Here is a 21,796-nt window from a genome sequence, read left to right as displayed (position 1 = left end):
TCAGTCTTGCACGTAACAGGCCTAAGAATCACTGGTTTGGAATGTTTGCTACACAAAAAGGGAATTAATGGATACAGTCGTTTACCCCAACTTAGAACTTTCTCTGACATTTTGAATATTATGGCTCCTTTAAGTCGGGAAGTGTGCGATCGGCTGGCCAGTCCTAAAGACTCACGCTGAGCGCCGTGCTGCAAAGAAGCGCCCACCCGAACAGCAGTCACAGCCCGAGGACGTCGTGAGAGGCCCTGCCAGGAGTCCTTTCGTGTTAGTGACGGCGCGTGGAAGTACACTGATGGTCGGAAGGAGGGTCTTACTAAAGTAACGCTGTGTTTGAGAGTCTTGGGTCCTGGTAACACCGGCTTAGCTTCCTTCTTGCATCGGTGTCCTGGAGTTACAGAAAGTTCTGTCCAGGAGGCCCCGTCTTTGCCCTGTGCCGGCCTCCCCCATCCAGGAGGTTCGGTGGGATGGGCACTGATACAGGGTGGTAGTCAAGTTCAGATCCCAGCGGGAGGCTGCTCCCTTCTGTATCACAGCTCTCACCCCTACCTTGGGCTACTTGACCTTGGGCTTGGCTTTACTGCTCGTGTTTCTTCATAAACAAAATGGCAGGGAATCATATTATAGGCCATAGACATAATTCCTGTGATGTACGTATACTTTACCTCCCTCGTAGTAATTGCCCAGTAAACAGTAGTTGCTATTATTGACAGGACTGTTGGGCCATCGTGATGAGTAGTGAAAAGCCTGTAGACTCACGGTCAGGACTTCCAGGTATGTCGTGTAGCCATGTGACCTGCAGCCATTGCTCACATACCTGTGTTTCCTCACCTTTAAAATGAGGATAATGACACCAGCCCTCCATGTTGTTGTTGGAGGAAAAGCATCTGGGCAGCCACAGGTGCCGTGGCGAGGACACTCCGCGTAGGGAAAGAGCTCAGTACTTTGCCCAATCCTGTCCTCTGCACCCACCCTCCTGTTTCTGAGCCTGCTCAGCCAGCCCCTTCCCAACGGCACCTGAGAGATATCATGGGTGTCTAGGGGAGGAAAGGGACCTTCGGAAAGGCGGACAAGGAAATGAGCTAGAGCCCTGGAGATTGCCAGCACCCCTGCGGGTTCCCAGGGAATCCTCCGGAGAGCCTGGTGGCCGGGAGTTCTGCTCTGCCCACCACGGACGGGTCTCAGAAGAGCCCCCTTTGTTCGAGCCAGCCTCCCTGCCTTGTGGACACAGACGCGTGTCTGGTTGGAGCTCCACCGTGAGAAGGTGGCTTGCACGTCCCCCAAAAGGACTCTGGGTTTCTCATACCAGTTAGACACGGTTTCCTTTCCCAGCACCCAGCCCTGTGCGTCCCTCTCATCCGCATCGCTAGTGTACCTGGTGCGTGTGCACCTCCCAGGCCAGGTCACAGACTGCGAGAGCAGCGACATTTCATTTCCTTTTGTGCCTCCTGCTCCACATTCATGCCTTGCACACAGTAGGTGCTTAAAAAGTGCTATATTTGAGTGAATGATAACAGAAGTGACTGAGAGGAGGAAAAGCATCTGCTGAGTGTGTCCACATGCGTGCGCGCACACACCCCCACCCCCCCCACACACACTTTATGGGTTATGTATTTCTTCTGAGTCCGACTCCCCGGACTAGTCTCCTGGCATGGGCACCTCTGTGTGAGTTGGGGTTTTACTCTTCTCTCCCTGCCCGCAAGCTGAGGACGAGATCCTGAGGCAGTTGGGACATCTCCAAAGCCCCGTGGTCTCAGAGGCCTTGCCTGGGAGCAGGCTCCCCCTCTTGGCAACATACTCCTTTAATAGCAGAACCCAAACCGGCACTCGGTTTTCTTGTTTTGTTTTGTTTTGTTTTAAATTAGAAACACATACCGTTCTAGCTCGAGTTTTTGAAATCCCTTTTGGGACCCAGAGGGGTGTCTGTCTGCGAAGCCCTGCATCCCTTTATTCTGTTTCCGCATCTGAAGACGCGCCTCTCCTCTGGTTCTCCCTGCAGGGAACGATGTGGGTCCGCCGTCAAGTAAGACCGCAAACAAGTTTGAGGGACTATCTCAGCAATCGAGGTAAGCTGCCTTCCCGCTTCCCCTCCTCGGCCGGGCTCACAGGTGACCGTTGTGCATTCTAGGAATGGGCTTTAGTGGCAGTCTGCCCAGAGTGTGGCCCGCCAGCCGCTGCTGGTTTCCTGTGGACACGCTCACGGGTCCCATGCCCAGCCTTGCAAGCCCCTCTCGCCTGTCTTCAGACTGGGCTGTCGATAGGCACAGCTCTCCTCCATCCAGGGTCCCGGGGGGCGGGGGGTGGGGTGCCCAGACCCCACTTCCCCAATATCACAGAGTCTATCAGGATGAGGTTTTAATTTTAATTTTTTAGCAAGTAGCTCCGTTACTTCCCCTCTTGACTCCTCTTGGCAGACTTGGGAATGAAGGCAGTCCTCGGGGAAACCCGACAGCCCGGAGGTTTGTAAACGTTAACAGTGTGACTCTTCCCGAGGACCCGTCTGTGAGGTTTTCTTAGGCTTAGGCTGAAAACTGGGCGCCTTCCTTCCCTCCTTTTGCTGAAACAGGATACTTCAGGGGATATTCTGTGGGGAGAGCGTACCCAGTCCCAGCGCAAGGGTTTTCCCTAGAGGCCTGGTCTGAGACAGACACAAAGAGCCACTTCCAGCCCCAAGACCTTAGGGAGAGTCAGCTGGCGGGCCAGGTTGCTTTCCAGAGCTTATCAAAGGAGAAAGAAAAACAAAGTCCTTGTTTATTTTAGTGCCTCTGCCTATTTGGTCTTCACAGCTCTGTAAGATAGGCTGATTACTCTTTCCTCATGGCCCTGAGAGGTTGAGAGGTTAAGTGGTGGCAGATGTCAGAACTGGACTCAGACAGCTGTCCTCCAGACTCTGGGTCCCATCGTCCCCTTCCCTCATGTCCCACCTGCCATTCCCTGCCCCCTTCCGCCCCGCTCTGGGGGACGCAGACCGCACCCCTGGAGACTTCTTCCAGAGGGGCAAGAGTGTCTGACACATGCAGAGAGCCCACAAAGTGCTTTCTGAACAGAATCCAGCTGCACACACGTGCACCCGTGCGCACTGCGACCTCATGTTCATTTCCGTAGGGAGCAGGTCGGGCCCGCGGGCATTCAGCGCTGGCCTCGGGCCCTGGTCAGGAGCAACGATGTGCTCACGTCAGCAACCGGCCAACGTGCTTTCCCGAGAGGATGCCAAGGCCGAACATGAGAGACACACACCCTGGAGGTGTTGGAGGCAAATTCTGTGTGTTTACTGTTTCCAGAGTCACAGGGACTTCATGGCCCTCCGTGGTGCCGGGGGCCTGGGACCCAGGAGCTGAGGAGAGAGCAGTTGGGGCCGAGGGGGTTTGAGGCCTGCATGGGTGCTGAGAATACGTGCACTCTGTCGTCTTCTTTGACTCTGTCTTCTTTGGTTGGCTTGGCTTTCCCTGTTCTTCTAAATGCAATTAGGAGAGAAAGAGAAACAAGCGATTCTTAGCACATCGTAGGACAGGAAAGGACAAATGAGCGCTTGAAAGGGGCTCTTGGCACAGAGGACTCAGGCGCTCAGCCGCTGTTGCCGTCAGAGTCTGCATCCTCTGGTGTCCTGAGAAAAGCCACCACCCCTCGCTGAAGGGGAACCCTGGGCTTCAGCTGACAGGTGCCGCCTGCAGCCCCGGCGTGTCTGCAGTGGCAGGAGCGTGGGGAGGAACACTCAACTATTCAACTATTCGGACCCCCTGGAGTGGGCTCTGTTCCCAGGACTTGGGTGCTCTTCCCCACTCACTGTGTAAGTGCTCCAACAGGAAGGAGAGCTCAGGGGGAGCCTGGGGGTCGGTCTGCTCTGGGGCCGTGGAGGACATCAGGGCTCTGTCGCTGGACGGAGAGGGGTCTGCGTTTACATCCCCCACCCCCACCCCCCCACCAGCTTCGTCACTGAAACTCCACAGACAGCAGTTCTTCCTCGCCTGGAGGTGGGGGCGGTGAGAGTTAGGTTGGGAGACCCGTACCCCACGAGAAGACTGACTGAGGTTTTGTGGGGGACAGCGTCATGCCAGGTGCTCTCAGTCGGCACCTCTGCGGACAGGTGTGCGGGGGAAGAGCAGGCAGGTTTAGCTTTCACAGGGTTGGCCTTTTCACCCTGTCCTGGGTCCTCCCCACCCAGGCAGGTCTCGAATTGTGGAGAATAGACTGTAATCTTTTGTTAAAGAAATTTTGAAAGGGTTTTTAGAGAATTCAGCAAACTCCTATGATATCCGTGAATATAATCTCACTAATGACATTCTAGCCTTTTGAGATCCTAAATGATTCTTATTTATTAATCAGCACCGGCTCTGCAAAGACTGCCCTCGGTCCAAGAGTCCTTCCTAAACTACCTCAGAAAGGTAAGACTCCTCTCTCTCGTGTTCACGGAATTCAAGTGTCACTGTGCCCTCCAGGGGTCAGGTGTCTGTCTCTTTAGTTCAAGGCTTGGTCCCGAAGGCCTGAAGCAGCACCCCGCATGTGGTGGGTGCCCAATAAGCATTTGTTCAGTGAAGAGGGTATTTATAAACTCAGATTTTGTGGTTAGCAGAACACCATACTCTTCCTAAAAGCCACAGTCCTTCTCTGGAAGGCACACAGTCACCCCGGGCACGGGGATGCTTCTCCTGCTCTTGCACACACGGTCAGAGAGGCCTGGGAACCAGGACCAGCTCTCCCACTCCCTCTCCGAGTGGCCTGGACAGCAGACGCGGAAGCTTCCCAAAGCATCCGATTCCTCACGTGTAAAGGTGGGCAAGAACACCTGCTTCGTGAGGCTTCGTGGGGACGAAATGAGATCATGCTTCAGGAAGCCCCTGGCTGCTGAGGGGCACAGAAATTCTCCCCTGGGGTGGCATCCCTCATGCAAAGTAGAGGTACTCGTGCTCTGAGGACAAGCAAGCAGTGTCTCATTGCTGCCTCCATGCCAAGCAAAGACACTCGGCCCTTTGACCAAATCTTCTTTAACCCTGATGAGCTTTTCATCCGCACGTCCAGCCCGTAGAAACCTCATCTGCCCCCTTGCCCCCTCGCCTCTGTTCCCGGCCCCGCCTCAGGAGCTGCGAGACCACCCCTCACTGGGACCCGTGAGGCCAGAGGGCCCGCATCAGCTGCAGGTGGAGGCTCAGGGGACTCATGGCCGCTCCGTGGTGATTGTCGGTGGCCTCGGCAAGACCTTTGACCCCGGAAGCCAAAGTTTCTGGTTCCTGGTGAGAGACTGGGCCCCGGCCCGCTCCAGAGGTCTTTAGGAAAGTGCCGTCTTCGGAGGCACGCTGACCGGGCTCCCGTGTGGTACGAGCGAGTCCAGGGGGCTGCCAGTTCTTTCCCCATGGAACACAAAGGAAGCTTCCCCTGGCTTTACAGAGCCTTTATCTCAAGTCATTGTTTTATTGCGTTTTTCCTTTTTTTGCTTTTTGTTTTTGTTTAACTTCTGCCCAAAGGGCCGTCCTGATCCCACAGAAGCGTGAGGTGTTTCCCCGGCCCTGTTGCCACTTCGCCACAGCTGGGCACACGTCCCGCCCCGCGCTCTTTCCCACCCGTCACACCTCAGCGCCCAGTCCTTCCACCTGCCCGTACCGCTCCCTCCCTCCTGCACCCAAACCCTGGCGATTCTTAGCCCCCACTGGGACACCCCCCACTGTGGCTACCTTCTCACGGTCCCACACCCCCTCCTGAGCCAGCGTCTCCCCAAACGCTCTCCCTCCCCTTCCGTGCCCCTCCCGCGCTGGCTCTGCACGCGCTCACAGTCAGGACAGTGGTCCTGCCCTGCATCCTGACCGCGGAGCTCACCTGGGCCTCTGGTGCGACCTGGCGCCCTCCGGCCACGGGATCCACCAGTTCACCGCCACCCTGGCCCTCCTCTCCTTCACCCCTGTTCTCGAAGCGGCTTCACTTCTGCTTTCTCCGCGAACAGGACGTAAGCCCATTCCACCCCATGCTCACCACCACGTGTCCCGGCTGCCTGCACTTGGCACCCAGGAGGCGGCAGGCCATGTCCTCAGGAGGTCCCGGTGCTGATGCACTAGCCCCACCCCCTCCCCAGCTCTGGAAGGCGTTCCAGCTCATGCTCCCTCTGTCTCTCAAAAAATAAAAACTAAAAACTTCTTAATACTTTAAAATACCCAGTTTACATTTCTAATTATCTCATAAATACCTGTCTTTTTTTTTTTAATCTTAGAGAGAGCTTGAGTGGGGAAGAGAGGGGGATGGGGAAACAGAGAGAGAGAGAATCCAAAGCAGGCTCCACGCTCAGCGCAGAGCCCAACACAGGGCTCGATCCCACTACTCTGGGATCGTGACCTGAACCACAATCAAGATCAGATGCCCAACCAACTGATCCACCCAGGCGCACCACTTCCCCGTTTTTTTCCTTAACAAATTGCTTAAAACAAGACTGAATGAAATAAGATCCACAAGTTGCAGTTGACTGTTTTGTCTCTTGAGTGTCTTAGGCTAATGGTTTCCCTTGCCGGTCTCTCCTTTTCTGGTAATTTATTGTTGAAGGAACTGGGTTATCTGTCCTCAGAGGTTCTCCGGTTTGGGTTTTGCTGACTGCATCCCATTGCAGTTGTTTTAACTTGTTCCTCTGTCCTCTGTTCTCCGGTCAGTTGGAAGTTGGATCTAGAGACCCGATCAGATGCAAGTTCAGGCTTTTGCAGAAGTACTGCCTGGGCGATGGCATGTCCTTCTGTCCGGAGGTAGATACCATCCGATGGTCTCTCCTTATGTGCAGTGTGCGGCTGTTAATGGTCAAAGCTAAGTCCTCCATCCGTTAAAACACTCCGCAAGGCCATTGGCTAGTGGTCAATTATCGGCCCGATCTCACGCGGCGGGTGTGCAGCAGCCCCTTCCGTTGGGAGCCGGGCCAGAAGTTTGCAGGGGTTTTCTTCCTCTGTCTCCTTTCTTCAGTTATGCTCTTAGAAGCCATTCTCAGGAGTAGAATGGTCATGGCCAAGGGAAAAGTGGTTTTCAGGCCAGACTCTGGCCTACAGTGCTTTTCAAAGGGCTGTATCCACTTACTTGCCACCCAGTCCAGCCCATGCGAACCAACTACGCCGTAACCCCCCAGGCTTTGGCAAGGAGTGGCATGGGGGTCAGAGGTTTGTTTTGTTTTGTTTTTTTCAGTGTTTATTTTTGAGAGAGAGAGAGAGAGAGGAGTGTGAGCAGGGGAGGGTCAGAGAGAGAGAGAGACACAGAATCTGAAGACAGGCTCCACGCTCTGAGCTAACTGTCAGCACAGAGCCCAACATGGGGCTCGAACCCACGAACCATGAGCTCATGACCTGAGCCGAAGCTGGACGCTTAACCGACGGAGCCACCCAGGCGCCCTGGTCAGAGTTTTGTTCTTACTGGGCCTCACTCTGGCAGTGTGCTCCCTGTAGTCCAGTCTAGGGGGGAAATCTTTCTGTCAATCCTTCAGAGTTAAAAAGGCAGTTCAGAAGAGACTTTTAATTGGAAATAGAATAGCAAGAGGTTGGGTAAGCTTCCCAGGAGGAGAAACTCCTTATTTTGTTTCCGCCTATTACAAAAGAATATGTATTCGTTCTAGAAGATTTTCAAAAAGCACAGACAATCAAAAGAAAAAAGAAAAACACAAACCACCCCAAGTTTTCTATCGCCCAACATGAAAACAATTTGCTGTATACCCTTTACTCTGTGCTTTGTTTTAGGTTTCAATTTAAGCTAGAGTTATTTTTGTTTCATTTTGTTTTGTTCCACATAATAAATCAACATTTTCTATAACAAATTACACATCATGTAGCTTTTACTGGCTGCACCACAGTCCGTTGTCTGGTGCCATGAAATGTCATGTAGGCCCTGTCATTCCGTGTCCACACGGTGTGAAGCTATGGCGCTGTGACCAGAGCTGTGCTCAACATTGAGCGCAAGCGTCTCCCGGCCTGGCTTTGATCCTTTCTCTGGGATAGATTCCATGCTGCGTGTGTTAGGGTTCTCTCTGCCCAGCACAGACAGTGCCTGTCCCCCATGGGTGGCTCACAGCAGGGCTTGCTGCGCCCCCTGCCTCAGGGGATCCCCGGCTTCAGCCCGTCATTGCCGGCCTCCGCCTTGCACTCACCCCATTTGTGACTTGTGAGAGCGGAGCCTGACTTGCTTTAACTCTTTTTTTTTTATGTTCTTTTTTTTTTAAGAGACAGAGAGAGAGAGACAGCATGAACAGGGAAGGGTCAGAGAAAGAGGGAGACAGAGAATTCAAAGCAGGCACAGGCACAGAATGTGAAGTAGGCTTCAGGCTCCGAGCTGTCAGCACAGAGCCCAACGCGGGGTTCAAACCCACAAACCGTGAAATCATGACCTGAGCCGAAGTCAGACGCTCAACCAACTGAGCACCCAGGCACTCCTTGTTTTAACTCTGAGCCAAGTCGTATCCGCTGGAACTCAAGGGCCAACCTGTGAGCCGTATGCCCTTGAATCTGATTTCCTTAGGAAGGGACAGGGCTGAGTAGGCTGTGAGCAGAAACAGCCTGTGATCATTTACAACACTGGCGTTCAGCTTTTATTCCTTTTTTTTTTTAATACATGTTAAGTATACCTTTTGGAAAACATTGTACCTTTCCAATAGTGTTCTTAGTTCGACTCACTCCATGTGCCTTAATCAGCTACTTCCTTGCTGAATGAATGCGTACTGTGTGCTTGGCCTCTGTACCAGGAGCCCGAGTTACAAGAAGTGAAAATGTGGGTCCTCCCCTCCAGCAGCCCTGACAGCATGATCATACTCTTATATAACACATAGAACCTGCCAGGCCTGGCAAATCCTTTCCCTGTACTGAGCTGCGTTTTGAAATAAGGAAGGTGAGGCACAGGGAGACGTGTCATTTGCCCAATATCACATAGCATGTAGGTATGTGGCGGAGTGGCCTTGGGGACGCGTCCGAAGGGTCTTAGATCTACCAGTAGAGGTTTGGGTATGGTTCCACAGACTGGAATCCCCACACTGCACAGTAGTACGGCCCCGGCCACACAGGGAATGGGGGGACCTACCTGGGAAATCCTCCCAGACATGCTAAGTAGGCAGAAAATGAAGTTGCACAGTCTGTGAAGATCCCGTGTAGGGTTTTTTAAAGAGACATTTGTACGGACTAGGACCTGACTCCCCAAAACATAGAGGTTACCTCGTGGGTTGGGGTGGGTGGGGAGTGAAGCCTTTCATCTCTTCGTGTATGAAATGTATAGACGTGAAGATTTCGTACTAAATCATGATACACCTACAGAACAACGTTAAGAAGTATGTACTGCTGTTAAAGGAATTTTATTGACTTGACCAATACTCTTCCTAAAGTGGTGTGTAGATAAAAGCAGATAAAAGTTTTACCTATGGAAAACATACAGAAAAGTCTAGAAGGAAATATGACCCATTACTGTATTTTTTAATGTTTGTTTGTTGGGGGGGGGGCACAGAGAGGGGGACGGGGATCCGAAGTGGGCTCTGCACCGACAGCAGAGAGCTTGATGCGGGGCTCGAACTCCCAAACCTCGAGATCACAACCTGAGCCAAAGTCGGATGCTTAATCGACTGAGCCACCCAGACGCCCTGTCACATTACTCTAAATGGCTCCATTTAGGTGGTAGGCTTGTAGAAAACTTAACTCTATAACCTGTTTGTGTTACAGTTGGGTTTTTTAAAAAATTTAAATAGTTCTGTTATTTTGTAAATTCTGGATTAGCTTGGACATCCCATTTCTACATAATGGAGGTGTGAAATAACATCCTGTAACGTGTGCCTGAGTCTGGCCCCAGAGCGGGCACTCACTGTCCCTCGGTCCTCCTGGGGACAGACGGAGCGGGCAGTACTTCCCCGCCTCGGATTCCCTCCAGTGACCCCCCTCTCTGTGGTCCCTTCCCACAGTGGCGCTAAGGAAAACAGAAACCAGCCACCACCTCTCCCTGGACAAAGCCAGCCTCCCGCCCGAGCTCTTTCAGAAGTCCCCGCAGTTAGCAGAGCTACCGCAGAAGCCACCACCCGGAGACCTGCCCCCGAAGCCCACCGAACTGGGTCCCAAGCCCCAAATCGGAGATCTGCCTCCTAAGCCGGGAGACCTGCCGCCCAAGCCGCAGCTGGCAGACCTGCCGCCCAAGCCGCAGATGAAGGACCTCCCGCCCAAGCCGCAGCTGGGAGACCTGCTGGCCAAGCCCCAGGCAGGAGACGTGTCGCCCAAGGCCCAGCAGCCCCCTGACATCACCCAGAAGCCACACCCGGGGGATCTGTCCCTGAACGTGCAGTCCCGGGACGCCATCCAGAGGCAGGCATCCGAAGACTCCAATGACCTCACGCCCACTCTGCCCGAGACGCCCGTCCCCCTGCCCAGGAAGATCAATACGGTGGGTAGGCCCAGGGGTGCAGCGCCGGGCAGCTCGCCCCAGGCCGAGGCCCAGGCCCAGAGCCTGGCGGTCAGGGACACAGGTGTGGCCCTCCAGCAGGTAGGCGTCAGGACCTGGGCCCGCTATCGGCCCTCCCTGAGCCTCGGCTTCCTCGTACATGGAAAGGAGCTAATGCAGTCACCGGGCTAGCTGGTGGGCAGTTAGGTGCAGGGACAGTGGCACCAAGCTGCCACCTTGCTCACCGGAGGACGAGAGTCTCCCTTTCCTGGAGTCTCAGGACGCGGAAAATCTGCTCCGTGCTTTCTCGCGAATTCCTGGCGGACGGGGAGCAGAGCTCGCACAGGCAGAGTTCGGTCAACATCTCCCTCTCTCCTTTTCACAAAACGCTTCCTACTTGATAATATACCCATTTTATTTTAATATAAAAATGCTTTTTGCCAAAAAAAAAAAAAACAAAACCCCTGTTTTGGGGAAAGTGCTCCAGGAAGATTCCACGCCGGTGGGGACACCGGCGCCCCAGGCCGAGGAGCACAGTTAACTAGGAGCCGACGGGCCTCCCGCCACGGCCGTCCTGCCCTTGCTCCCTCACTGGTGCTGAAGACAGCACCGCAGCAGAGTGTGTCCCTGCAGCCCCAGAGGACAGGGAGGGCGCAGGGGACCCGTTCCCCAGCGTGGAGGCTGCGGCGTGCAGTGTGGCAGGCACACTCGCCCTTCACGATGCCACCTCGGAGACCCGGGCGCCGCCACCGGCCTTGCCGTGCGCAGAATTCCAGCCCCGCTGCGCGCCGCACGGTCGTTCTGCACCCTCGTTTCGTCCTCCCCGTTGTAAATTCTCCCCTGCCGGCCTCAGAGCCGCGACGCCTTGGCTGCCGGTCCTCGGGCTGCGCCGGCCCCGCAGGGGCCGCAGAGGGAGCCGGGTGGCTGCAGGACAGCCCAGAGCTCGGAGGGGAGCAGTCAGCTGACCCAAAACACCAGAGGCACTGCACGCTTTTTTTTTTTAATGTTTATTTTTGAGAGAGAGAGAGAGAGAGACAGAGCTCCAGCAGGATAGGGGTAGAGAGAGAGGGAGACACAGAATCCGGAGCAGGCTCCAGGCTGTGAGCTGTCAGCATAGAGCCTGACATGGGGCCTGAACCCACGAACTGTGAGATCATGACCTGAGCCGAAGTCAGATACTTAACCCACTGAGCCCCCCAGGGTCCCACAGTATGTTTTTTTTTTAATGCTAAGTTATTTAACGAGTGAGGCCCAAGAAACCCCCTTTCTCAGGTGAATTCTCTCTTTGCATCTTTCTGTTTGCTAAAAACCAAAACAGATAAAAGCCCCAGGGAAAAGCGATCAGATGTTAAGACGTTGTTGGGAACTGCCCAGAAGCCTCCCCTCCTGGCTGCTGCGTCCTGGTCACCCAGCGGGTGCTGACTGGGTGCTTTGCGTGAGGGACAGAGATGTGTTTGCTGAGCGTTCAGTCTGCAAAGGATGCACATTCTTCTTTACATCATGTTTCCTGGCAGCGTTTTACCCTCTGCTGTCAGCCCTGCCAGCTGCTGTGGGGGGTGGGGGCGGGCGGGGTGCTTCTTGGCTTTCCTGAAGCTGCATTTTCATCCCCCGCCGTGGTTTGCTTCCCGGTGAAAATGCTGGACTCCGTCCTGGTGCTCGGGGAAGAGGGAGGGAGCACACAGCCCCTGGGCACCTGCAGACATGCCTCCCCTCTGATGGGGGAAGTCAAGGCTCCGGGAGGTTAAATTACGTGCCCGAGGTCCGTGTGTCCTTTTTTTCAGCTAAAACCCAGTCTCTTTATTGCAGGGCAAGAACAAGGTGAGGCGAGTGAAGACCATCTACGACTGCCAGGCGGACAACGACGATGAGCTCACCTTCATGGAGGGGGAAGTGATCGTGGTCACGGGGGAGGAAGACCAGGAGTGGTGGGTACGTACCAGGGTGCCGGGGGGCAGGAGGGGGGAGGGCGCCCCGCGGGGAGGAGCAGCGCCCGCACCCGGATCCTGCCGGCCGCCTCGCGTACCCTCCAATGTGGTCACTGGGTGTCTCTGTCAGAGCTGTTGTGCTCGAAACAGAGCCGTGGGCCTTCGAAACTGGGTCAGGAGCATTAACACGTGCCTGTGCTTTACCCTCGTTATGATGCGCCCCCCCCCCCACCATGAGCCGCAGGCATTTGCTGCTGTTTCAGTTCCACATGTTCCACGGCTGGATTCGGGAGCGTCTCTGACACTGAAGCCTGAGTGCTCTGCTCCCCAGTCCACTCGGAGCCCCGAGACCTTGGTTGCCACTACCCCGTTCTCTGGCTCGGTCCTGAATCCACCCTGCAGCCCTGTCCTGGTAAAGTGGGCTATTGGACCTTCCTCGCTTGATTTTAGAGGATTAAATGAAAATATATGTGAATATCCCTTTTTCATCAAAACCTGCCGCCCAGGTGTCAGGACAGAAAGGCGTCGTTGCCTTCGCGCCGTGGCTGTTTGGAGATTCTCAGTGGCTTGAGGGCGGCTGGCAGGTCTGTGCTGTCCCGGCTGCAGGGATGGTGGCCTCTGGTCGTTCCCGGGCATCAGCTTCTTCCTGGGCAGCCAGGAAGGGTCCCTGCCTGGAGGGACCCCGTTCTGACTGCTGGGAGGGGACCTGTGGTTCACAGCGGAGCCTGCAAGGGCCCGGAAACACAGACGCATGTACACACATGCACACGCACACACATACGGGCGTGTACCTTTCTTCTCTGCCTTTGGGCCTGGAGGCTGGCTGCAGATTCCTGATCACAGCTGCAGGGATTCTGCTCGGACCGAGGCAGCGGCACTGGGGACCTGGGAAGGGGGGGCCTGGGCCTTGGGCCTAGGGCGAGTAGAAGCCAGGGATGCCACTGTGCTTCGGAGAACAGCACCGCTGGCCTGCGTGCTGGAAGTGCTGAGGCTGGGAAGCCCTGAATGAAGGGATCAGGGCCCACTCCCCCCCCACCCAAGGACAAGCTGAGGACAGCCCCAGGCCCTTCCTGCCTCTGTTAGGATCTGCCTACTCCTGGGATAGAACCTACCAGAGAGGCACATGAGTGTCCTGACAGGGAGGTGGGCTCTGGAGACCCGGTGGGGGTCACTCACATGCCCTGTGGCCTTGGATGAGGTATGTCCCTTCTGGAAGCCTGTTCCCTGCTCAGAAATGGGACATGAATCACCCCCCTCACAAGGATGTCCTTTGATGATGCGTTGCTGTTCTAAAGTGAGCAGTGATCAGGTCACTTGCTGAGAAAGCGATGACGACAGCAGCGGACCCAGAGGGAGTAAGCAGAAAGTTTTTAGCGTCAGCACATCTGCCAGAGCAGACATAACAATGATGCCGCCCACGGCCACCCCCCCCCCACCCGCCCCCACCCGCCATGGTCTCTGACGGGCAGCACCCTCTCGGGCCTGATGCCGCTGAAGAAGACCGCCTGAGGAGAGCAGGTCAGGTCTTACGTTAGCTCCACCTCCCGGAGGAGAAATCCATGCCCCGCAGGCCCGGGCTTGCCCCACAGCTCCTGCTCCAGCCTCTGTCCACCCTGTGGTGTGTCGTAGACGGAAATGTGAGACAGCCACCGTCCGTCTGCTCTGCTTTTGTCACTTAAAGCCAGTGTGCATGTCCTACCCTTTCTTTTGAAGTCTCAGGACAGGATTCTCTGTCATGCAATTAACAGGGACCTCACTGAGCTTATTAGGAGGTTCTTACCTGGCATCGTGGCTCACAAGCTGGGGCAGTAGACAGTAGAGTGGCCCGAGGCCACCGTCCGTCTCAGAACTTAACAGTCTCCTTCCCCCCATGGCAACCAGAACACAGGCCTGTTCCACAAGCAGCCCTTCCCGTCTGTGTGAGTTTTCACATAACCTCACAACAGTCCTGAGAAGAACGGGTGTTTTAGCCCCAGTTTTCAGACAGGAGGCTCAGCAAGGTCTGTGTGAGATGGCTCAGCAGGAAAGCGCTTAGCACCCTGGTTGAGAGCGTGCACTGGAGTCTGCAGCCCATGCAGGACCTCAGGCAGGTCCTTATGCTCCCAGGGATCCCGGGATCCCAGGCACGGGCCCCTGGGGGCTGCCGTGTGGGTGCGGCGAGAGCCTGGAGAAGTGCTGAGTGGGTCGCACCTTCTGCTGTCATTACAGCATCACAGTCACAAGAGCCCTGGAGCTCACCTGGGGGGCCGGGGGGTAGGCCTGCAGTGCACCCGGGCCGGTGGGCCAACTCCACGGGCTCTGATCCACTGAGCCTGTGTCACCGCAGCTGCTGGCCGCCTCCAGCCTGACGACTCTCTTTCCTCCCTGCAGATCGGGCATATCGAAGGACAGCCCGAAAGGAAGGGGGTCTTTCCAGTGTCCTTTGTTCACATCCTGTCCGACTAGCAAAGCGCAGAACCTCGAGATTGTCCACATCTCCACGCAAGACTGCCGCCTCCGCGTACTCCTGTGCACACATGTATATATGCTGTTACAGAACGAGAGACTCACGCAAGGGCCACCTCGGGAGGGGCCTGGTGCGTGCTGTAAATAGCCCGTGGTCTTCTGCCTTCGCCAGTATTAGGGTAGCCCCAGGACCCGGCGCACCTTACTGGTCTGCCAAAGCCATCCTTGGCATCTAGCACTTACATCTCTATGCTGGTTTCCAAGCAAACAGACAAACACAAGAATATAGGAAATGCTGGCCTTGCAAACAGACGTGGTCCCCAGCAAACCGTTGAAAGGCATAGAACTGACTCTGTGTTCCTAACAAAACAGTGTTCTCCATTGTGTTACTGAAAACGCAACATTAGCAGAGAGGTAGGTTCTGTTCTCCAGGTGAAACGTTAGCCCCCTGACAGACCAGCCTGTAGTGACCTGTGTTCACAGTTTACAGCTACAAAACACCGACCTTGGTATTTATTACAGCGAAGTGCTTGGTTAAACATAAGTGTTACTCCTTCAGTAAAATATTCACCGGCCCAAACCCTTTGGTGGCATTTGACCGTCCCCACCGCCTCGTGCAGGCTGGGCGCAGTCGGTTGATCCTGTCTGACGGTGACGAGTGCCCGCCCCGGAGATATTACCTCATTATGCAGAAATAACATATCCTTCATGACTATTTTGACGAAAGCTTAAAACACATCTGGTGAAGTTCAACTTTCAGGAACCGAGGACCGCCAGGAAACATTAGCCTCTACATTATGCATGCATTTAGAAGCTTACCTGAAATCTGCCTTTTATAAAGGAATAGTATGGACGAGTGAACTGTACATTTTTTAAACTTGATCGCCATTAAAGCAGAAATTATAAGGTCGCAACAATACCTGTTTCTAGTCGGTCATTCGGCCTTCTCGGAGTGTGAAGCTGCCTCTCATGGTAAGAATTCGCCTCCTCCCAACTTGTTAAAGCGTCTGCTACCCCAGGTTAGATTCCTTATTTTGCCACTTTTGTCCTTGATCAATTTAAACTTGTGAAAGAGGATTCAAGAAGTTAACAGTCAGCCCTTCACACGACTTCCCCCACCCCCACCCCAGCCCCGAGAATCAAGAGTCGGGGTGCTGAGACTAGCCTCCTGTTTCTCCGTGCTCCAGACACCCGCCCCGCCCCCGCACTGGGTGGAGGGGAGGCTCCCAGCCCGAAGCTGCGTTCAGCAGACGGGTCCCTTCGCGGTCCCTTCGGGGCGGCTCACAGCCAAGTGCTTAAGGGCCGCCCAGAGCTGCGCTGTGAACGGGCGCTCTTCCCGCAGCCAGTGTCCCTCCCGCCTCTCCCCGTCCCCCACCCGGCCATCAGGCCACGCGGGCACCCCGAGTGCTCAGTCTGAGCCGTCAGTCTGGATTCCGGAAACGCGTTCTTCCGGCGTCCGTTCCCCAGCCGCGGGGCCCCGGACCCCGAGGCCTGCGCGTCCCTGTGGCCTCCCATTCGCTTAGACCCTTGTTGGCAGCAGCACAGAAAGCTGGTATTTTTAAGCAGGGAACCTCGGCCCTGAGTAGAGATGCCCCTTTCCCAGAAGCACAGCTCCCGCCTGAGCCCGTGGGAACAGCGCCTGGGCGGCAGTCCCCGTGCTCAGTGACAGTCACCCGGCTCTGCTGGAGGGATTGCAACGGAAACTTGGAACACCCGCCTCCGAGAGAAACCGCGTGAATGGACCGGCACCACCGCCTCTCCGCTGTCCCCGGAAAGTGGTTTGAAGCAGCCAGTGGCCCCCATGGGCCATGCACACCCGCCGGCGCCCGGGGCCACAGCCCTGGCGGGCGCGTCCCAACCCCCTGGCATCCTGCTTCATCCAAGTACGCGTCCGCAGTTGCATTAAAAAACCGTTTTGTCTTTGTGGCCTACAGTATTTTCGGCTGATCTCAAAATAAACTGGTTTTCTAAAAAACTCGAAACCTAGATGTCTAAAATTACATGGAGTCCTTGTCTGTTTTTTTTTTCCTCCTTTGCAGCAACTTACACAGATGCATTGTTTTTTTCTTTTCAATACCTTCAGTGGTTTTTTTTTTTTCTTTCTGGTTCTGCCTTTGTTTTCCGTGAGGAAATCTCTAATCCAGCTTACCCTGGGACATAGGAAAGCTAGAGATAAATACCTTGGGTGATCTTGGTTGAGTTTGAATCTGATACTGTTCTTAAACTCAGTGAGCCACTATCTGCAATTTTGTACATGATATAGTATTTTGAAGGTATGGAACCTTATGGAAAAAAATAGCTAATTAGTTCTTTTTCCCCCAGAGGGGAAAGTTGCGTTCTGCAAATAGCCTGTGTCTTATTTTACTGTTGAACAGCAATTGCTATTTATTTTTTTATTGCCTAGAACTTATACACGTTGTATGGGAACCCCATAGTGCCGCGCGGTAAATTCCAGACCGACATCACACACTTGTCATTTCACATGGATTTAATGTGACCATTTTCCAGTACTGTATGTGTTCATTTCTACTTTTTTTAATATTTAAAATTGCTTTCAAATAAACATATTCTCAGTTGACCCCAAACATCTGAAATCAAGCCATTTTGTGAGTTGTCCACTCTGTTGCATTGGAGAGAATCAAGACTGCTCGGCTTGAGGGCGGGGGGAGGGGTAGATAACACAGGCCACTCCAGCTCCAGCTGGAGCTCCTGTGTAAAAGCTCGCTTTGGAGACGTAAAAATGTCCATCACTTTGCTGGGCTTACAGAACAAAAGTCCTCAGCATTCTGCCTGCGCCTCCCCCATTCCCCCCCCACCTTCATGCACCAACTTTTCCCTTTTATGTGAGGAGGGGAGGGCTGTGCCCAGGCATCACTGCCAGGCAGCGGCAGGCCCAGAGCTGGGCACTCGGCCCACGTGATCTCACCTGACCCTTAGGCCAGCAAGAGGCACGCACCTCTCAGCTTTACAGAGCCCGGAAATGGGGCTCCGGAAGGTTCACTGCCGTGCACGACATGCCCCGGCTGGCAGACGACCGAGTCTGAGTCCAAACGAGTGGTTCTGGCCCCGGTGCCGTCCCAGGATCCATCGCAGTGTTCCTGGCCGGAGCCGCAGGTGGAGAACCTCCGGAGGCCCCAGCCCCGGAGCCGGGGGTCGGCCTGGCACTCCTGCAGTTTCCTGTGGCGTCCTTGGTGGTGGTGTTAGTGCCCGCTCGCACCCAGACCAGAGAAACCCTGCAAGCCATGCTGCTGGGGAAGTGGGCTTGGCGGGGACACCAGGGACTACCAGGCTGTTTGTGGCACAGGCTAACGTAATCATCCAGATAATTCAGGCAAAGGGGCAGCCGGCTTTCTGTCTAATCGGTGACAGTGGTTACATTGGTTCTACGTTGTTTTAAACGTGGTTCCGTGTCTGTTTGAAATTAACGGCCCCTCCAGGATGCTGCGAGCCTCGGACATTCCGCCGGAAACCGGAGGAACCTCTGATCTCCCTGCCCTGGGTCCTTTGAGCACTAGAGGGTCAGCGAGCCTGTGTTTGCTGTATGCGCATTCAGACCCTGTGTGGGACAGTCCTCTGGAGGGAAGGGACTTGCTCAGGGTCATTCATGGCAGCAGTGTGAGCCTCGGCAAGAGCCCCCTTCCCCCCCACTACCTGGCCTACTTGTTTCTCCTCTTTCCCAACCCTAGGTCTTCTGGAATATGTATCCACGGGGGCCTGGGTGGGTAGCAGAGATGGTGATTTTAATTCAGCCTCTCCTACTTGGCACCCTCCCCCACACGTGTCCTCACCCATCTTGGCTGCTACCTGACCTTTCCAGGTCTCCGTATGTAGGTGACTCATCACTGATGTGTCCCCCTCTCTGCAGCTGACCACGTGCTTACCCGCACAGCCCCACAGCGGGGACAGCCGAACCCGGCCTCCCCAGCAGCAGCCTGAGCTGTAAGGGAGGTTACTGACCTGTAAATATCTGAGCTCACCAAGGGGGAGCATCCCTGGGGACCTGGGGCTGCACTCCCGCTGAGTAGGTGAAGGCAGAGTGCTCACGGGGAGGCTGGCTACAGAGCATCACTCCCCTGCAACAGCTGGAGCGGGACACCCCCTCCCCAGAGTAACGGGGCCCCCACCTGCCCCAGCGATGGCTCGCCTGCTCGGAGGCCCTGCTGCACGGCCAGGCTCATCTCTGTAGCACCGGGAACCCGCACTGGTCTCTTCCCTGCTTGAAAGATGAGCAGGCTGGGGGTGCCTGGGTGGCTCAGTGGGTTAAGCATCCAACTTTGGCTCAAGTCATGATCTCTCAGTTCATGGGTTCAAGCCCCACATCAGACTCTGTGCTGACAGCTCAGAGCCTGGAGCCTGTCTTCTGATTCTGTGTCTCCCTCCCTCTCTGACCCTTCCTTACTCACACACACTCTCTCTCTTTCTCTCTCTCTCTCTTTCTCTCTCTTTCTCTCTCTGTCTCTCAAAACTAAATTTTAAAAAAACATGAGCAGGCCGCAACCTAGGGCTGTCAAGTTATAACTTGCCAAAGTCAAGTTGCTGCCAAGGGGTGGGACCGGACTTGAACCCTGAGGTCTGGGCCCACGTGGCCACCAGCCAGGACCCCGTGCTGCCTGTGTGCTGCTGCTGTGTGCTTTGGCTGCCCTTTCAGAAGGGAATGTGGGTCAGTGCCCACCCGCCCCCAGCCTTCTGCGGACAGGTTAGCCCGTCTTGCAGGGGTGAGCCGTGAGGTGCAGTGGAGTCGGCCGTTCAGAGGGCCCTGCGGGGAGTGTGCCTTAGAGCCGCCCCGCAGCGACAGCCGGGGTCAGGCTGGCACGCGGGAGGTCCTGGTGCGTGTACCGGTGACCGGGATAGGCAGTGGTACGCCAGCCAGTGTGAGCGCAGCAGCTCCGCGTGCAAGCACTGAAACACTTAAGCTCCTGAAAACTGGAATTAAAGCTCCGATAAACCGATGTTTTGCAAAAATCTTAGCACACGGCAAACCCTTGGCCGGGGCTCAGGAGGCCCAAACTTCGACCTGCAAGACCGCCTGGGCCCTCATGCCGATGTGGGCAGAGATTTCACGTTTTGCCTCATAGGCCCAAGCAGATCTGAGAACAAGAGCAGCAAATGTGCGTCTCCTGCTGAGATCCGTGAGGGCCGGGTTCCCGGGCGCGGCGGCCAGCGTCACCCGGGGGCCTCCGTGTTACAGTCAGACTCCGGGGCCCCGTGCCTGGAGATTCAGGGGCGTTCGGAGTCTGCATCTGGCCTGCATCCCAAGGTGACCCCCACGCACCAAGCGGGGGCACAGTGCCTGTCATCGTCTTCCCCAGGGACAGGCGAGAGATCAGAACCACAAGTGTGTGCAATGTGGACATGCGGTTGGTCCTTGCTGAGTATTCCCTGCCTGAGTGAGCACAGGAAGCCTGGCAAAGGCACCCGCTGTGGAAAGGGGCGGGGGGCATGTTAGCAGGGAGGCGCCGTGCTTTCAAAGGCACGGGGAGCACCCCCCCAGCGAGGGCCAAGGCCAGGGAGCCTCTGATCTACATTCGCTCTGCCCACTTGCACCGCATATTGCTGACTCCCACCCAGTAAACAGGCAGCTTGACAATGGACCTCTTTTTATGGTGCTCTAAGCTGCAGAGCACAAAGGTTCACGAGAATGCATTGTCCAAATGTGCAAGCTTAGTTCCTGCTCGGCTGGAGCCGCTTAGAAAACTCGGACACCAGGACTCCCCTGGCCTGCCCCACCGCCTGTACCAGCAGACACTTCCCTACCGGGATCCCGTGTCATGGCTCTAGAAAGAAAGAGGTGACAGAGCAGCACGTGCACTCCGGCTCTGCTGATTTCCCTTCCAGGCTAGTGGCGGCGGCCTGGGGTTCACTGTCCCACCTAAAGCCAAGGCCCAGCCTGGTCTGGGCCAAAGTGGAAGGTGCCAGGGCGGCGAGCCAGCTCACAAGGAGAAGGGAAGATGAGGCAGGAGGCAGAAAACAGAGTGAAGGTGAGGTTAGCTGAGAATCTGTCTACTGAAGCTGAACTCCCCGGGAGAAAGGTGTGCACCAGCTGGTGGAAAGAATGCGTGTCCTTAGCGGGACTATTATAATAGAGACCTAGAAACTGTCCAAACATCCATCAACAGTGCAGTGGCCGTGTAACCTGGGGACTCATCGCCCAATGTGATGAGGATGATCTCTGTACTGACAATAGAGATGAATGTGTCAATGTCGAGTGCAAGACGCCAGGCTCCAAGGAGTTCCCTTCTGAGTCTATGTAACAAAAGGAAACAATGTATCTGTGTGGTTACAAGTCAGAAATGTGGTTGCTCAAAGGGAATCCTGAAGGGGACGCTGGGGGGTGGACTTTGGGTGCAGATCCTATTCTGTTTCTTTCTCCGGGTGCTGTTCATATGCTTCTTCGGTTTGTGAAAATCCATTGCGCTGTTCACTTCTGATATGTGCACTTTGTTGCATGTGTTATTCTCAGGGACATGCTGATAAACGTGTCACCAGCTCTGAAAAAAATAAAATATTTAGAAGCTCTTCTCTGTAGCATTTCCCGATTCTGGCGGTGTAATAATTTCTAGCACAGCTGATCACAAACTGCTAATGTGTTGCCTCTGAATGCCAGGTCAGGAAAAGAGGCACAGACTGTCTGATCCATCCTTGTGGGTTGGGTTGAGGCAGCTCTGTTGTCCTTCAACAGGTTTTTTGTTGTGTTGTGTTTTAAATAAAGCCTAGGGCGCCTGGCTGGTTGGGTAAAGCCCGTGACTCTTGATCTCGGGGTTGTAAGTTCAAGCCCACAATGGGCATGGAACCCACTTAAAGGTTAAAAACAATAATAAAGGGGCCCCTGGGTCGCTTAATCAGTTAAGTGTCTGACTCTTGATTTCGGCTCAGGTCATGATCTCACAGTTCATGGGTTCAAGCTCTGCCCAGGGCTCTGCTCTGACAGCGCAGAAGGTGCTTGGGATTCTCTCTCTGGGCCTCTCCACCCGCTTGTGCGTGCACTCTCTCTTTCTCAAAAATAAATAAACATTAAAAATAAAATTAGAAATGTCTTTAAAAATAAAAAGGGGCATCTAGGTGACTCAGTCGGCTAC

General features: G+C 54.9%; 1 protein-coding gene across 4 annotated transcripts in view; it reads left to right on the top strand.

Annotated features, from left to right (window-relative positions):
- The window catches only part of ASAP1 (ArfGAP with SH3 domain, ankyrin repeat and PH domain 1), a 310,121-nt gene extending 292,816 nt beyond the window's left edge, over window positions 1–17,305 (top strand). For all 4 annotated transcript variants that reach the window (XM_029923855.1, XM_029923857.1, XM_029923859.1 and 1 more), the window contains 5 exons: window positions 1,997–2,063; window positions 4,321–4,379; window positions 9,881–10,353; window positions 12,157–12,279; window positions 14,646–17,305. In XM_029923855.1, coding sequence (XP_029779715.1) covers window positions 1,997–2,063; window positions 4,321–4,379; window positions 9,881–10,353; window positions 12,157–12,279; window positions 14,646–14,720 — 797 coding nt within the window. In that variant the 3' untranslated portion in view covers window positions 14,721–17,305. The remainder of the gene's footprint in view (window positions 1–1,996; window positions 2,064–4,320; window positions 4,380–9,880; window positions 10,354–12,156; window positions 12,280–14,645) is intronic.
- Window positions 17,306–21,796: the final 4,491 nt, after the last annotated feature.

Source organism: Suricata suricatta, chromosome 15 (genome assembly GCF_006229205.1).
Source record: "Suricata suricatta isolate VVHF042 chromosome 15, meerkat_22Aug2017_6uvM2_HiC, whole genome shotgun sequence".
Lineage (NCBI taxonomy): Eukaryota > Metazoa > Chordata > Mammalia > Carnivora > Herpestidae > Suricata > Suricata suricatta.
Note: the sequence above shows the minus strand (reverse complement) of the source record. Positions and strands in the feature narration are given on the sequence as shown.